The sequence below is a fragment of the Limanda limanda genome, chromosome 17, assembly GCF_963576545.1.
Source record: "Limanda limanda chromosome 17, fLimLim1.1, whole genome shotgun sequence".
Classification (NCBI taxonomy): domain Eukaryota; kingdom Metazoa; phylum Chordata; class Actinopteri; order Pleuronectiformes; family Pleuronectidae; genus Limanda; species Limanda limanda.
In genome coordinates this window covers 22,305,741-22,323,295 of record NC_083652.1, presented here as the reverse complement: position 1 = coordinate 22,323,295, position 17,555 = coordinate 22,305,741, and the positions used below count along the sequence as shown (strand labels likewise).

At 40.2% G+C, this 17,555-nt stretch overlaps 2 protein-coding genes across 4 annotated transcripts; one reads left to right on the top strand and one right to left on the bottom strand.

Moving 5' to 3' along the window:
• Positions 1 to 457: 457 nt before the first annotated feature.
• mgrn1b (mahogunin, ring finger 1b) lies at positions 458 to 9,229 on the bottom strand. 2 transcript variants are annotated; one of them, XM_061089600.1, is made up of 17 exons: positions 8,899 to 9,229; positions 7,290 to 7,408; positions 6,984 to 7,072; positions 6,744 to 6,890; positions 6,015 to 6,132; positions 5,772 to 5,838; positions 5,568 to 5,611; positions 5,416 to 5,463; positions 4,703 to 4,771; positions 4,441 to 4,600; positions 4,243 to 4,352; positions 3,787 to 4,001; positions 3,552 to 3,663; positions 3,411 to 3,456; positions 3,218 to 3,322; positions 2,816 to 2,859; positions 2,261 to 2,330 (listed from the first exon to the last, which is right to left on the bottom strand). In XM_061089600.1, exons 1-16 carry the CDS (start codon positions 8,984 to 8,986, stop codon positions 2,819 to 2,821), a joined length of 1,578 nt encoding a protein of 525 aa, XP_060945583.1. In that variant the 5' UTR covers positions 8,987 to 9,229; the 3' UTR covers positions 2,261 to 2,330; positions 2,816 to 2,818. The 2 variants fall into 2 exon arrangements, with proteins under 2 accessions (XP_060945582.1, XP_060945583.1); XM_061089599.1 differs by lacking the exon at positions 2,816 to 2,859 and having other exon boundaries at positions 458 to 2,330.
• A 2,752-nt stretch (positions 9,230 to 11,981) lies between these two features.
• cdip1 (cell death-inducing p53 target 1) lies at positions 11,982 to 16,148 on the top strand. 2 transcript variants are annotated; one of them, XM_061090073.1, is made up of 6 exons: positions 11,982 to 12,051; positions 12,887 to 12,932; positions 13,904 to 14,053; positions 15,006 to 15,149; positions 15,563 to 15,842; positions 15,997 to 16,148. In XM_061090073.1, exons 3-6 carry the CDS (start codon positions 13,978 to 13,980, stop codon positions 16,106 to 16,108), a joined length of 612 nt encoding a protein of 203 aa, XP_060946056.1. In that variant the 5' UTR covers positions 11,982 to 12,051; positions 12,887 to 12,932; positions 13,904 to 13,977; the 3' UTR covers positions 16,109 to 16,148. The 2 variants fall into 2 exon arrangements, with proteins under 2 accessions (XP_060946056.1, XP_060946057.1); XM_061090074.1 differs by lacking the exon at positions 11,982 to 12,051 and adding an exon at positions 12,284 to 12,417.
• The last annotated feature ends 1,407 nt before the right edge of the window (positions 16,149 to 17,555 follow it).

Below are 17,555 nucleotides of genomic sequence, written 5' to 3'. Positions count from 1 at the left end.
ATTCAATAACCATCTCTCGTGTCCTCTCGGCTGAGGCCTCCTGACGGTATAAGAGAACAAAACTTTCAAAATAAAATTATCTCGGAAAAACAGGAAAAATAGGATTTTTGTTTGTTTTTTCAAGTGAATGAAATACGCTTCCGTAGTTGTCCAATGTTCTTTAAAAAATGACAAAAGTTACTTCACCACGGAACCTTTTTAGGATACAACACACACTTATAAACCTTTATGAGCCCGTACTGGAATCCTTGGTTTTACATTGAAATCATTTCTTATTACTCACATGCTTTTACATTACATGTTGTCAGTCAGTTACTTTGACTGGTTATAGGATGATGAAACATATCATCGAGAAAGTCGCATTAATCTGAGAGCAAATCCGAGCATATACCTTGTACTGAGCGTACATATAATTTGAAATAAATGAATGAGAAGCACTGGATCAGAAAACGAGTGGTAGCTGAGCAGAGTCTTTGTTCTTTATTGTTATACACATGCTGCTATACACACAGGGAAAGACTGGTATTGATTTAACAGAGAGCCACAAACCACCTACTGTGGAGTTATCCTGGATACCAGGCCGATAGTGGTCAGAACAAGAACAGGAAGGCACAGTGTCAAGTTGAAATGGCACAGAAGAGAAGAGGGGGGATGGGGGGGGGGGGGTATAAACCATGTTACTTAAAAGCCATGAGACGTTAAACACGTCAACAAATTCACATGCAAAGTCTAGTCCGATTATTAAAAATGCAATGTTTGCATCTGTTGCTTTGGGTGTTTTCCTTTAGTCGAACACACAGTAAGAGAATCCACTGAAACCTAAATACTAAGATTAAATGCATAATTGATAAATGGTCGTAACATAGTAAATAAACAGTTTGATTTAATATTGCTCAATAACATTATACATTTTCCCAGTAGCATGAAGTTTGCGATAGATAAAAAAAAGGCTCTGTACATCATCATCCAAAAAATCCTGTCTATGGGCTGAAAACTGTTTTCAGTAAATGTACTTTAGCATTTGAAGAACACTAATGTCCAATGCAACAAGCAGGCAGCCATATCAAATCAAGGCACAAAGATCTATATGCATGGCGCTACACATACACGACCAAGGTAAGTAAAGGCGTTGTAGCCACACAAACACCCGACCCCCTGTTTTTTGCAGCTACATCACATAAGCAGACACGGGCATCGCCACAAATAAAAGACAGGACGGAGATCTGCCACATCTACCACGAGCACGCTGACTGGGCCACATTGAGTGAGCACACGGAGCTGGAGCGGCTATGCTTGTTGCAGGCTGTATCTTTGAGTTCAGCTGCTAGGATGTGAATCTGTAGTTCTTATCGAAGTTATAAATAATGTGCATGTTTACTGAATCTAGCTCCATTTCTTCAATATCAGGATTTTTTTCTCTCTCATATAATATGCAAGTATACAATTGTTAAGTAACTACACAGGATTCTAGTACAGTTATGATACATAGATATCACATCATTTGAAATCAGAATGAACCACTGACGTGTAGATGTTTAAGACTTCAACTAATGCCATCATATACTCTTGTTAGAAGGAATGGATTATAAGCGAGTGCAAAATCACTTCAAATGAACACACATGTATTACTCATATGTTTGGAAATTTCTGCTCTGAACCTAAAATGCTCACCCGACTGCAAAAATAGGTTCTCATGTCCTTAATGCATTTTCACTGATGAATACAACATCTAAACACAAATGTTTTACTATCAATTATTCTGGATGTAGTGCCAAGAAATCAATTCTGAGTGAATTTAAAGTAAGTGTGCTTAAAAGCACCACCATCAGGTAGTGAATTATCTCAGGGATCCACATAACTAGACCACAACTCCTCCCAACACACACAACTGAACACCATCAGACAGTTAATGAAATGTTTTCAAAGCCGGGGAAAAAATATCTTTTCTTTTTTTTTTAACGTCAGTCATAGAGTAAGGTGTAAAGAACATCTTTGCAGGAGTCAGATTTCTTTTTTTTTATGTCAGAGAAGGCGATGGGGTTAACACAGTCCTCCCTCCTCCTGGTGAAGTTACTCTCTGGGTCTCAGTTGACTCTGACCCCCCCGCAAGCAGGAGACTGGCCGGAGGTGTAGAAGGAGCAGAGCTGCTGGCTGATCCTTGTACAGCATGAACCTGTCCTGATGGATGAGGCGGTCGGGGTGAACGCTGGATCAGAGTTAGGGGTTGAGATGCTCGTCCTCCATGTGAAGGCTGCTCGTGGGACACAGGAGAGGCTGGCTGGAGCTGTTTGTGCTCTGACTTTTCAGGCTTTCTGTCGACTCTGACGATCCTGGAGAGAGAAGAGGCAGCAGATAAGCAACCTGGCTCAAAGTGCTATTTCTAGTCAGATAATAACACACATAAATACCAATTTTTATTAGTATTTCAGTTAAACGAAAAAGCTGCTAGTATGAGCCTTTTCAGACTTATGATCATTGTTATTTCTGTTCATCGATATAAAAAGTTAAATTTTAAATAATACTGCAGAAAAGATGAGCATTTTACTTTTTTAGTTTCAATATATACACCTGATATATCGGTATTCAGTCTGGCTCACGCTTTTTCTTCATACTCTGCAATAAAACTGGCATATCACAGCAAATTCATTGGTTTGGCTGCTGAATCTTTCTCTCTCTCTCTCTCTCTCTCTCTCTCTCTCTCTCTCTCTCTCTCTCTGCGGTTGACAGCAGTGTATGTATGCATGAAGAACAAGGTTCAGTGGGAGCAGTGGAGCTCCGATATAGAGAGGCCGAGCAGACAGGAAAGCCTACATACCAGTTATTCCTCCATACCAATAGAGCAGGAATCAGGACCTAGAGCTGCCCAAAGTGAGGGGCGGTACAGAGCGATACGGTGTCAGGCAACAGGACAGGAGTGTTAGGAAACAGAAAGAAGAACAAGGGCACTCAGGTTAGATGCAAAGCACAGGGAATAAAAGCCCTTAAAGGCAGGGATTAAAGAAGGGAGACAATAGGCTAGAGTACCAGAGAGGAGACTTATTGACTGGAAAAGAAACAAAAATAGGAGCTGTAGTCGCTGCTCGATCAAATGATTTTATCTGAGCTGTCATCAGTAAGAAAAGGTTGAAACTTATTACTTAGAGATATTACAATTTTCCCTATATTTCATTTGTGCTTTAAGATATTTCTTAATTGTTTTCCGGAGGGGATTTCTCACCTGGTAGAGATAGGTCGCCCGGTGGGTCGCTCTCTGTTTTGGTCAAGCTGCTGTGCTCGCTGCTGCAGTCCTGCAGGATGTCTCCCCCAGAATGCATCCTGTCCTCTGAATCAGAACAGTGGCGCAACAGCGTTAACAGTCTCACTCAAACACAACATCAGCTGTTTACCGAGCGCCGCATGAGAAGACTCACCATCGTCTGGAGACAGGGACTCTGCCACGTCCTCCGCAGCTGTGGCCTGGAGGAAAGAGGAGGAAGATCTTAACATTTTAAACCGGTTCTTGTCTTTTTTTAAAAGTTTGTCAAAGGTAGTGGAAGTGTATGGCGGCGTACATCTGTCGGGGCGGGGCTGCTGGACAGCGTCGTGTGAGGCTGCGCATCAGACATCTCAGAGAGCTTCTCCTCGTCCTCCTCCTGAATGGGAGAGGATGGAGACCTAAGGGTGCTGCAGCGAGGAGACAAGAAAATAAATTAACAAATGCAAAGAGTCTGCGTATAAATCTGATTAAACCAGATTATATATAGTAATGTCTTTTTGTAGATATAATCATCTTTACTGTGAGATTACCTGTCAGGTGACTTGCTGACTTTGCTTTTCTGCAGACTCCCATCACTTAAATGCTCTGGGGAGCTCAGCGGTCGGCCGTCACCTCCTACCCCCCCCGAGAAGTTGATGTCATCGTACAGCGGGGCCGACGGGATGGAAGGAGACACTGGCCTCTGACCGTTCAGAGCCTCCAGCAGTGAGATGGGCTCAAAGCCGGGAGGAACCGAGTCTGTGCCCTGCAAAGAGACCGCATAGATCGCATTTTATTATCTTATGAGATGACCACAAATTAATGTAGAAATTGACTTAATTTGACCCTTTGAATCACGGCAATGTGTTAATTACAGGATTTGATGTAGTTTTAAACATACAAAATAATGTTATGCAGCACTAAATCATTCTCTGTTCCCAGCTTTATGTTATTGAACATCTTGACCTATTTTTAATTAAACACAGATGAGCATGAATGACACTTACTGAGTGCTCATCATGGTCCATATTCTGAGCCAGAACAGGGCTGAAGGACACGGGAGAGAGAGCTCCAGGCTTTTTCCTCACAGCTCTGATCTGCAGGAGGGCTCTAAAGGCTGGCCACAGGAACACCAGGTGGAAATAAGCACAAGTATAATCTAATTTCATTATGTTCAACTTTGACGTTGATGAAACACTTCTTACGCAGCCTGCAGATGGGACAGTTGTTGGCCTGGTAACGGAGCGTGTCTGCGCAGGAGTTGCAGAGACACAGATGTCTGCAGGGCAGGATGAGTGTGTCTCGCAGGTCCGACAGACACACAACACATTCGTTGCTGTTGTCACTGTTCTCGTCGTCGGATTGCTGGAAGAAGAAGAATTGAATCATTAGCTGAACAAGTTAACCATGGCTGTTTGTATTTACAGGGTTGTAAATTTAAGTATGAGACAAGATGTTCACTGAAACCTTGGTTTCTTGGTTGTTTTTGTTCTCAATCCCATAAATCTCCTGCAAGAGATAGCTCACACGGTCCACCTAAAAAATACAGAGATTTGACATTTCACGTTGCAGAAACTAATGCTTATGCACATAGTGAGGTCCAAGGGGGTTGGCAAACAAAATAAACAATATATTCTTTCCAATGTCTTGTGGTTCTGTTGTTAGGTGGAATATAACATCAAGTAGTTCATCGCTGAATGTTATCCATGGTTATGAATTTTAAGTTTCGACTAAAAAGAAAAATGACTTATATGTCAGATTAAGAACACAAACACTAGACATGTAAAATGACTTTGAGCTCTCTTCGATCTAAATTTACATTCAACGCCTACTTAACATTATGTCCAGACTCCCAGGGGTCTCGGCACAGATTTTTGTGGCGTGTAGGTCTTTGAAAGCTACAGATGGTTAAAGGATCAAAACAGAAGGCAGCTGAAATACTAAAAATAGCTGTATTTCTTTTAGAGCGATCTGCCTGCGCTGTTACGAGAAACACCAGCCCAGCTCATCAAGGCCTTAAACATCCATCTATCACCTGCAGTAACATGATTTAATGCTGTATTTGTAAAAAGTATAAAGCAAAGTATTTGTGATCACAGTCTTAATTCCAAGACTGTGACGAAATTACTCCCTTGATATAAAACATGTCAGTATGGAAATTAGAAAATTTGGAAACCTACAATTTGTTTCTGCTTCAGAGGCTTGACGGAGAAACTGCCATCAACGTGCTGAAGATGAAAAAACAACAGAAAATACATTTAATTTTAAACACATGTAAAAATGTGTTTTATACAAAGAAAAAAGGTTTAAATTCACATGGATGCATACTTACTCTTTCAAAAGCTGCCAAAAGCACATGAGCATGTCCAAGGCAATCTTAAAAAAGAAGTATGATTAATACAAAATATGAGTTTTTTCCATGTAACTACAAACATTTTAGTGAATCACCTTAAAATGATCTGAGCTGCTGTTTAATGGTACAGTTTTAATAATAACCTATTATTTTCAGAAATGTTATGCAGCCTCAGTAACTTACCATCTCCTTCATCAACCACAGCCTGGATAACGATGGGAAACACTCCTCGGTCAAGGTCATAGTTCAGCTTAAAGGGGAAAGATATACATCCCTTCAATAAACTGTGATTATAACAGACGACAATTATTGCGCCTTCAGATTATCTGTCAAAAGGTCGAGTCAAAAATCATTTGCCTTTTCAGTGTATGCAGAAGATGAACACTGGCATAAACCAGCAGCAAACATGAGGCAACAGATACTTACATCTTCCTCTTTCCACTCGCAGAAGTCGATTTTGAAAGTTGGCATGGAGAACTGTTGGCTCACCCCTCGCTTGTAATGCACAGTTTCAGACACCATTGCTGGATCCTTTGGGCTGTAACTATATTCAGAATAATGCAGAGAATATGGTCAGTGTGCAGGGAGATGAAACCTAAAACAGTGCACAGTAGAAAACACAAACAAGTTGACATCCATCAGCGTGACAAGCCTAACACTAGTTGTCACATTTCGGTGCTCAATACATTTCTAAATGTCTCACGGCAAAATCAGTTAAGAAAACATAAAACATAATACAACAGTAGCAAAGTCTAAAATGTACAATATTTCGGTCTCGTCATTGAACAATAACTTCGGTGCAGAGTATTACTTTCATCTTCATCTAAGTCTTATCTGTGGTATCCATGGCGACTGGTGGTTGCTTAGGACCAGCCGAATCTATTCTAGTCTTTGTGCTCTGAGGCTTAAATCTCACTTCCCTTAAAACAGAGTTCAAGTGTAAAAGGAATCTGAGGTGTCACTTATATGATTGACTAATCATCTCATAGACAGATACAGATGCACTGTTATTATGTGATCATTAACACATTTAAATTGGTGAATAAAAGACCATATACGATTCATTGTGCATATTTTTTAGGTAGCTGTTTATCCATTGTGCTACAAATACTTTTGAGTTATTTAGTCACATAAAGAAATGGTTGGAATACTTACACTGCCATCCCATTGGAGAACTCTTCAAATGCCTGACAGTAGAGGGTGATGGCCACGCGAGCATCAGCATCGAAGGTGAACTCCACCCCATACTTAACCTTTGGTTGTCCACCTTCCTCCACTGGTGTGTCAGAGTCATCTTTATATCTGCAATCGAAAGGTTTTGAAAAGCAAACTCTTTACTTGTTCTTTTTTTGTCTTACCGTGATTATTATCCTAATACGGCCTCAGTATCTTTACCTGATCAAACGCAGAGAGTCCTTCCTGATGTTCACCAGACTCCTCAGGGTTTTCACAGGCTCGTGGGGTGCAGGCGTCACATATGGAAACTAGTGATATAATGAAAGCAAGATGAATCGTGATATGTTATTGGATTCAATATTTAATTAATCACATGACTGACAGCAAATGTAGAACTACAGTTTAGCAGATATACAGTATAGTAGTATACTACATCAACAGTATAGTTGATATACAGCTGAAAATATACAGCACTCAATTTTGAGATGATTAAAACAACAGGATTGAAGAAGGAAGACTTTTCACCTGCACTGGCCTATTTCCAAGAAAATTCAGGTCCATGTTTTCTCCGAATAGGTATCCCTCTGGGTGTGGGGTGTCAAATTTCTCTCCTCCCATGAAGAAGTGGCTCGCAAAATAATTCCCTGCGGACAAGGGGAAAGAATTTGAATAATAAAGGCCGTACAAGCATTGAATACCAATTCTGAACATTTGTGTCAGTGTAAACAATAACTCTGTTTTTACACAGTTACATAAAATTGTTAGAAAATGTAAAGTGAAGGTTATTTTCTGATTTATATGAAGAGGAAAATGGGTAACAACTCCTACTTGGTTGACTAAATGGGACCAGTACATCAGACCCATATCATTTTATACAATAATATTTTCTTTTGCACACTCTGTCTACATATTCTTACACTCATAGTATATTATATTATCTATTGTATAGTCAAATACATATATTTATACCTCTACTATATATCATATATTTTGTCATACTCTCTGTATATTCTTTGTATATATAAGTCTATATACATATTTATACATGTGTACATGTTAGAATTATTATTATTATATTACTATTATTATTATATATACTGTTGCTGCCATTATTATTAGGGCCCGAGCACAGACATCAAAGGTGTCTGGTGAGACCCTATTGAAATTGTAAGGATTATTATTATTATTATTATTATTATTATTATTATTCAGGCAAATGAATTGGCTTTTTGAGGGCTTTAACATGCTCAACTTCTTACCAAAATTTGCAGAAAGTTAGAAAGTGGTGAAAATGTATTACTATATACTGCTATTATATTGGTATAATTACTATCATATATAAATATATATTATGTTATATTATATACTATATATACTGTACTATTTTTATATACTGTCTAACAATAACATTACCATCATATCATCAGTACTATTACCATCATCTTGCCACTGCACCTTATCTACCTATTTATCTTGTGTTTCTGTTTTTATTCTTTCTACCTCAATATTTTTTATTTTATTCTATTGTATTTTATTGTATTCAAATATACCGGCTGCTATGACGACTTAATTTCCCTTCGGGGATGAATAAAGTAATCAATATATCTATCTATCTAAATATCTAAATATATGACTAGCTGATGTTTTTTATTGGTTTGAAACAGAGTCAAACTTCCTGATCTCATGGGAACAGCCCTGTTCTCGCACTGTGTTTATACTGTCTGAAAGAATATCATGATTCCGAAAAGAAAGGGCAATTAAAACTTAATTATTATACTGTAGTTATAGCATCACAAACAAGGGTTTGTGCATTCAGTTTCGATGCCGATCACACGATGTTTCATGAGGTCTGACCACAATGTTGTGGTAACCGAATAATAAACAAACTTGTGTTCGTCCAGCAGCGCTATAAAACTACCTCCAGTGCAACATGTCCTGAAGAACATGTGACCTCTCTGCAAACACATTTATATGGTTTCAAATCTTTACAGTCACGATCTAACTAGCGAGCAGATGATAGTAAAGTAATAAAACCAGACTTGCTAGGATAAGCCCGGACGGCTCGACATAGCTTCAGGAGATCGATGTTTCCGTGGACGCGGAGTTCAGGCAGGAGACACAATCGATCACTCACCAGATTTGGGTGGAAATCGATAGGCCGAGTTGGCCTGGATATCGATATCCTCCACCCCAGCGATTCTGCGACTCAGGATGGAGCCCATCTTCCCTGGCTGGATCGCCGACGTTAGCTCGGGTTAGCTAGCAGCCGTGGCAGCTAGCGGCGTGACAGCGGCAGGAATGAGCTCGGCCTTCCGGGGAAAAGTGACGAAAACAACGATCACATCGACGAAAAACCAACTTTTGCGTTAATTTAGCATCGTGCGGGTGTAGCTAATCGGTGGCTATGCAGCGAATGCTAACAGCAAACACCCAGCAACGGGGGACGGGCTGTTGTTGTGGCCGAGGTGCTCTGACGTAGCAGGGAGTCAACGTGATTGGCTGTGTGTGTGGGGAGACGGAAGTGGTAGACCCGCCTCTGATTGGTTCATTCTGATATTCGTCACTGTTAAAAAACAGTCATCTCCCTTCTTGCCTTAACTCGAGCCAATCAGAGGCAAGAGGAGGGGCGGGTCTTCTTTTACCTGAAGTGGAAAAATTATAAGAAGTCCTTTATTAGTCCCAAAGTGGTCATATTAATATATCAAATAGATCAGTAAGCACTAAATACTCCCAAAATAAAAAAAAAAACAAATAAATAAACAAAACAATACCAATCATCTGTAAAAAATAGTTTTACCATAACAACAGACAGGTATCAATGGTAAATAGTGCACCATTGTGGAGTTTTGTTAATGTGTTAGACATATTTAAGGATAACTGAAAATAACAAGTTATAATTAAATTAAATTAAATTAAATTAAATTAAATTAATCCTGCGCCGTTCGCTTCTGTGCAGGATGTCCGCTTCTGCGTAGGAGGTAAATAAATTAAATTAAAAAATGTATAACAAAAAAACGCCAATTCATTTCCCTGAAAAAAATAATAATAACCAGGATTGCTCAACCCTTGAAAGTACCAACTGTAAAATACATTTTCTAAAATTTCTTGGACTGCAAAGCAGCACTAAGCGGGCCCGAGCACATGCATTTTGAAGCCCTTATAATAAATACCAGGACAAATATATGTATCAGGACACAGTACTGCCTAACTGTAGTTTAGTTTGACCCTGTGCAGTACTTTACTTTAACCATTGATGGCCAACACTGAATGTTTCATTACTGAAATGATCATACTCATAATTATTCTGAAACTCATCATGGTCATGTGTAAGCTATTGATTTAATACTGCCCTACCTCACTGTCACCACTGGGGAGCAGTGGAAATTTGAACTAGTCCAAGGCAACCTTAATTAAAATGTACCTAATTAACACTGCCTGTTCATTTTTTATCTTTATATGCTTATATTTTTACTCTTGCATGGAGCTATTGTAAAAAACACAATTTCCCCCTGGGATCAATAAAGTATTTCTGATTCTAATCTCTGTATTTTTTATAAATGTTATTTAATTATTGACTTATGTTGTTTATTTTTATTTCTGATTTGAACGTATCACTAACTCTTGTCTACCTCTTTTTTTGAACTATCTGCTGCTGTAACTAACTTTAACAGTCACCATTAAATAATCACTGGATAATAAGCAGTGACCTCATTACTACTGTCGGTTAATATCAATAGTGGACAGTGAAAGGTGCGAGTTGTTTACATCCCTTTGTATTTTTATTTCATTATGTTGCTTATTTTTTATTTCTAATTTTAACTAATCATCTCACTAACACGAAAGAGTACCTGTGGTAGCACTGTAAAAAAAAGGCAGCCTCCGTTGAGAGATCCTGATAGCTGTGTAAATATATAAAGGGGCCTTTGTAGGGGTAAAGCAAACAACAATTTAGATAATTACATACTCGTTAAAACACCACTAGGATTATTATATAGTCAGTATTCCGTTCTGCCTAAAGATCACTTTCACCTAAATCTCACACTCTTGACCTTTAACCATCTGCTGCTGGAAGTTAATTTCTCTGTCGTGGGATCAATAAAGTTTCTCTCCTGCTTTGCATTTTACTTTTTATTTAACTTTTTATATCTTGTATATATCTGTTTTGCATTTTACCCTGTATTTAACTTTTATGTCTTGTATATATATTTTTTTATATACAGTTATTTCTTTCTTATGTGAAGTACTTATTGTGTTTATGCTTTATGTTAAATGTATGCACCTTTTTACCAAAGAAAATTCCAGGTAGGTGTAAACCTACTTGGCAATAAATCCTTTCTGATTCTTCTGATTCTGATTCTGAAGTTAATGACATTTTAACAATTAGGGTTGCAGTTCTTCCCTTTGACCACTGGAGGGTACACTCACGATTTTGAAAATGTAAACACGGCAAGATCGAATGTAACAAACAGTGGTGTATAAAGTACTTGAAAGCCATACTTGAGTAAAAGTACAGATATCTAACCTGAAAGTGACTTCGGTAAAAGTAGAAGTCACCCGTCAGAAAATGACTTGAGTAAAAGTCTTAAAGTAGCTCATATTAAAAGTACTTAAGTATCAAAAGTATCTGGTGTTGAAATGTACTTAAGTATCAAAAGTACAAGTACCAAAATTAAAAATGCAAAGTGCTTTTTATAGTAGGCCTATACAGACACAAAACAAACCAAAATGTTTCTCCTCAAGATTTAAGAAAAAATTTAACAACAATATGAATATAATAACCCTAGATGAGAGAGAGAGAGAGATAGAGAGAGAGAGAGAGAGAGAGAGAGAGAGAGAGAGAGAGAGAGAGAGAGAGACAACCTCCGCTGCTCAAGTAACGAGCCAGTTTGAGAATGTAAGAAGTAGAAAGTACACATATTTTTGTTCAAATGTAACGAGTAAAAGTAAAAAGTCGTCAGGAAAAGAAATACTCAAGTAAAGTACAGATATGTGAAAAATCTACTTAAGTACAGAAACAAAGTATTTCTACCTCGTTACTTCCCACCACTGGTAACAAAGCACTGGAATCTCACAGAGAGAAAATAGATAAAAGGCTGATGTTGTCATTTTTTTGGTTGATGATGACGTGAGATGCTGTCACTTGCTCGGCTGCTGACGTCACAGCCCCGCTGCTCGGTCATGACGTGACGAGTTAATCCAGCTCAGCGGATGTTGGCGGCGCTCCGAACGTCAAACAAACTTCAGCATCAGCAGCACCGCGGGCAGGCTGCGCTTCTCCCGGCTCCAGGTGAGGCTGCTTCTCGTTTTACCGTCGCTACCGGAACCCGGGTCTCACCGGGGGCCACGGCGGCATTCAAAGTCCGTCACCGTGCACGATTCGCGGCGTCGCATTCGGTGTGTTGTTGTTGTCCGTGTGCCTTGATTGGCGACGCTAGCTAGCTAGCTGTGGCTAACGGCCCCCGCTAGCATAACACGCTTCGCTCCAGCTGATGAAACACACCCTCGACCAGCTGAGCGCAAAGCAAACACACACTGTCCGCCAGCGGCTGCACGACCACCGGGGGACCCCAGCTCCCAGGGACCCGGGGATCCTCCACCTGCCACCGGACCCGAACCCGCACATCTCCCCAGCGGTATCACTCGTCAGGCAACGGTGCTAATAATATAAATACAAATAGTCATGATAATAATAATAATGTCATAGCTGTTGTTGTTGTTGTTAAATACGTGTCCCAGTTTAAATACACACACACATGCTCTCGTCCGTCTGCCTCTAATTACGCAACGAAGTTATTCGCGGTTAGTTGTGCAAGTAGCTCTGAGCTGGATTATCTGCGGAAGGATTTACAGCAAACATAGAGCTAGCGTTAGCGAGCTAGCCGCTAGCTGGCCTTAGCGTCAAACACCTCCCAGCGAGCTTTTGTGTGGTTTGTTTGTGAGTCCTTAACCAAACAGGCGCCATCAGTCAGTCGTGTGTTTTTCCACTGTCGTGATGGAGCTTGGTGGTGTTTACATCGGGCTCAGCTGGAGCTCGGGTTCCAGAGATGCCCCCCCCCCCAGCAGCTGTGATCGATCCCATTCATAGTTATTTCTGATGTGTTTTTTTTTTATCTTCATTACAGGTTGCAGGACTCCAAGCTGGAATTTTTCTTTTCTGGATAGCACCAGGTAAACATTGGTTTTCTTGAATCACACAGTGCTGCACATGATAGTGTCCATCAGGGGTCATTGTACCTAAAAACATTATGTTCTGTTGGAGGACATTCAACACAGTCTCATACATGTATATCTATTGTAGGTCAAATGTATCACAGTTGTTATGCTATTAAATATGTTGTTATTGACCCTTTGTTTATTGACCCGAAATGCAACATGTCACATAAACTGGAACGGAAAGCACCTCAATCTGTTTCCTGTAAATAGCAGTTGTTTTCGCAATAATTATTTCCGAGCAGAGTGACAAAACTGTTACATCTTGCTCTAAGTAATAGTGCCCCCCCACCCATCACTTCCCTGTTTTATTTTCTCTTAAGATATTTGTTAAACTTCACTAAGGGATGCATTATTTAGTTAAAGAGAGAACCAAACATCCTGTTGAAACATAGGAGCTTCCACTTGTAGTGTTGTTCAGGCCTCCAGTCTAGAGACACTATAATCATTAAAGGGATTCTAACTCTGGTTGTTTGATGTAACTGACAAATCTCCATCAGTTCATAGCACTGTATTATTGAAGTTTATATGACTTTCCTTAATAACTGTTCATTTTTGCCCTTCATACAAACGGCTTCATCCTGTAATTGAACATTTACTCGATGTGATGACCTGTTTTGCATCTTTTGATTCTTTGTTAAAAAAATAGCTAGCAATGTGCTTATTTACTAATAGCAGTAAATGCACCAATAAACCAGGGTGACGAAAGAACATTGATAGCACCACCAGTCAGTGTTTCAATCACAAAACCGCTGAAAACTCCTCCAGAGCTTCCTTGGTACAGATGTAGGCTGACATCGACAGTTACACCCAGTACCTCATTAGCCTCGGTGACTGTTGCTGGAACAACGCACGGCCGGGGAGAAGCTTGTGTCAGAGGGTAATGAGCCCTGGGACTCAAAGTGAGCATGTTTTCTTTCTTGAATCAGAGTAAAAGTCCAGTGGTGCGTTGTGAGAGGAGCTCCGTGTCCATCCCCTCTCCCTGTCCAGACGTCCAGCCAGTATGTCCAGCGATCCTCCTCCTCCGTACCCCGGAGGTCCCAGTGCCCCACTCTTTGAGGAGAAGAATGGACAACCTGGTAATACAACACAAAAATGCAGAGATACAATATTTGTGTTGACTTAATGAAATGCATGTTGCAGATAACAACACGAGATGATCAGCCCTTCCACCCAATTTAATCATTGTGGCTCAGGTAAACTGTCACCATGGAGACTACAGAGTCGTCCCAGCTTTGGATCCAAAGTGCACTTCTGTTTAATCACAAAACTCAGAAGAAGAAGAGAAGTGTTTTGAACCCACTGTGGTGTGTTAAGGCACAGTCCGGTTTAAACTGACCACCAGTTGGAGTTTGGTTTCATGTTTTAAACTGAAGTTAAGTGTCAGAATCACAGAGCAGCAGGGATGTTTGGACAGAACAGCTCTAATGACATAATTATAACCATTAACCTAAACCACATAATCAATTAATACTAATTGCAATGTATTCTACTTGTATTATGTTATTGACTTTTTTTTTTTTTGTGATCAACTTTTTATTTTACTGAGAAATGTAGCAAGGTACAGATCAATGTTACAGTAATCAATAACAACATATATATTCACATGTACTCATACCTGTCAATGTATATAGACACACAAAGGTAAACAATAAAGGAAAAATAATAACTAGGAATAAGTCAAATAATAAAATAGAAAAAATATATATATATGAAAATATTAAATAAACAAACACAAATATACAATAGGTCATTAATACAAAAACAATAACATATGTATGTAATAAAATCACAGGGAAATAAAATAAAATAACATAAATGAGTAAAATAAAATAAAACTACCCCAAACACAAACCACCCACATCCCGGATCCAGCTTCCTAAAGAAACCTTAACCACATACTGCAGTTGAAGCGCACGGAGGACAGTTAGGAGCGATTCCCAGGCCTTTATAGCGGATTCTTTGGCTCCATGTACTCGAGCTGTTGTTATTGACTTTTTTTCAATTGAATGTTTTCTTTTTTCTTCACAGTAAGAACTGCTCCGCAGGGACAGCCCTTGCCTCCAGACTATGGTCCTCCACCCTACGAGGCCTCCCAGCCAGGCTACCTTCCCCCACATGTTCCAGGAGAAGGACCCATGCCGATGCCGATGCCGATGCCGCTGACACCACAAGGTGCTGCTGCAGACAGTGTGCATATTTAAAAAAAATAAGCTGTCAATGTTCAGTTGTCACAGTTAATGTGTTGCTAAAGTCTGGCAACCTGATGAATGTAAGACTAATGTTAAAACTTTTACCTTGTGCTTGGTCCTGAATTTGAACTTTCTTGATCACGAGACACACGTGGGTCCACATGTGATCAGATCACAAAACCCTCATGTTAACACCAGGTGTGTACTATTACACCAGTCGATGTTATTGTTAATATATTGGAGCTTAAAGGTCGTGCATGACATTTATTTGTTTGTGCCTGTTGGGTCCCCCCAGCTTAATTAATCCAATTTGAAACTGGTCATATCTATTACAAGTGGCACTGTTGTTAAATTACTTGGGTGTATGTGCTTTTAAATTCATATGTACATCGACAGGTGGTCCCTACCCGATGCCCCCCGGTCACTTTGGTCACCCGATGCCAGGACACATGGGCCCCGGCCCCAGTCACTTTGTCCACCAGATGGGGGGCCACACAGCCACCGTCCTGGCTCCTCCGGGGGCCGCCACCACTGTGACTGTGCTGCAGGGAGAAATGTTCCAGACCTCGCCAGTGCAGACCGTGTGTCCGCACTGTCAGCAGGCCATCGTCACCCGCATCTCCCACGATGTCGGCCTCATGAACACACTCTTCTGCCTCTTCTGCTTCTTTGTAGGGTGAGTAGGTCACAGAAAGGAGATTCACTACCAGTCACACAGCAATTCATTGAACTAAGTTAGCACAGCAACCTCAGTGGAGACTATCTGGAGTTTGGTGCATGTCCGAAAGCGGCTAAAGTCACTGAACAATGTTTTCTTCTGTCATTTCCAGGTGTGATCTGGGCTGCTGCTTGATTCCCTGTCTGATTGACGACCTCAAGGATGTGACACACACCTGCCCTTACTGTAAGGGCTACATTTACACATACAAGCGCATATGCTAACCACCGACAGCTGTATGCCACAGAGACGTGTACCTGCACACACATAAAACCCACAGCTCCTCCCGCTGGTAGTGACAGCCCCCCCCCCCCCCCCCCGACCTCCTCCATTTTTAAAAAAAAGTATTGTGTAAGCCCTCTTGAATTGTAAGGGTAGTTTTCCCCTTAGTTCACTATATTTATTGTATATAATCTCTCAGCATATTTTTTTCCCCCCATGTATAAAGATGCGATTTAATTGTACAAATCTCCCACAGAGCTACACAGGATTGTAGGACACAGAAACATTCACGTAGAAAAGCAGAAGGTTGCGTCTGATCCTGTGTGGAAACGTGGGAGGAGACTTGCGATGTTTCACATGTAAATGAACCAGAAAAACAAACGATAGGTTGACAGTCTCAGTTCGAGAAAACTTTGAAAATGATCAGGTTCTTTATTTTAATCTGTTTTAATCTTTCATCTGTGATTTTACTCGGAAGCAAGCATGTTGAAGTCAAACATACTGAGTAAACAGTATTTCTTTTTAATTTATTTCAGAAATTGTATCCACTATTTTAGCAAAATAATCTTAACAACTGTGAACATTTGTCCATTTTGTCTGAGAACAGACCTAGTTTTACCGTTTTTTGTTGTGAATGTGAGCAAATTAACCATTTTCATCTCGACAAGTGGATGTAGACCGGTGACAAGTTAAATGAAAAGTACCCAACACATGCAGGTGTCTCGTAAGAAGTTTGGTCCCCTTGTACCACCAGTTCCATTAATCTACTGGAGGGATTAACCACCATTCCTCTAAAAGATCCTCCCTCATTTTGATGAATGTGAGGGACAACGCTGTCCAACACGTCACTCATTGGTGCTTCATCCTAATCAAACCATCCAGTGTCCCCTCACACCCCCCCCCCATTGTTCTGCTTTTTCTCTTTAATTTGTCACCTGGCTATATTTGCTTGTTTCGGCCAAGATGGATGTTACTTGCTATATTTATTAACCTGGGCTTCAGTGAGCAGTCACAAAATGTCGTGTGATGTACAGTTAAACTATTACACATGAACGCCCTCTGTCCATTTTCGATAATAGAGCTAACATTTGCACTTTAAGTTGAGATTCGCATTTCCCCCCCTTCTTTAACTATGAACGTCTGCAAATCCTGAGAGGAAAGAAATGTGATTTACAATGTCATCGCACCAGTATAGCAGTGACACATTTTGGCTTTCCCTGGCTTAGTTTTTTGCTCAGTGAACTCCACTGTACATGCACTTATTCAGGCTAAAGTAGAATTAAAATACAGATGCAGACCGAGGATTGTACCGTTAGGAGACACAATGCATGATCTGAGTAATCTCGTGTACTTTGGCCAAATGTTTCCATCTTCTTACTGATGCTGCGGGTGGGTTTTTGCTGCCAAACATGTAGCTAGTTAAAAAAGGAATCTTTGGCGGGCAAAGAA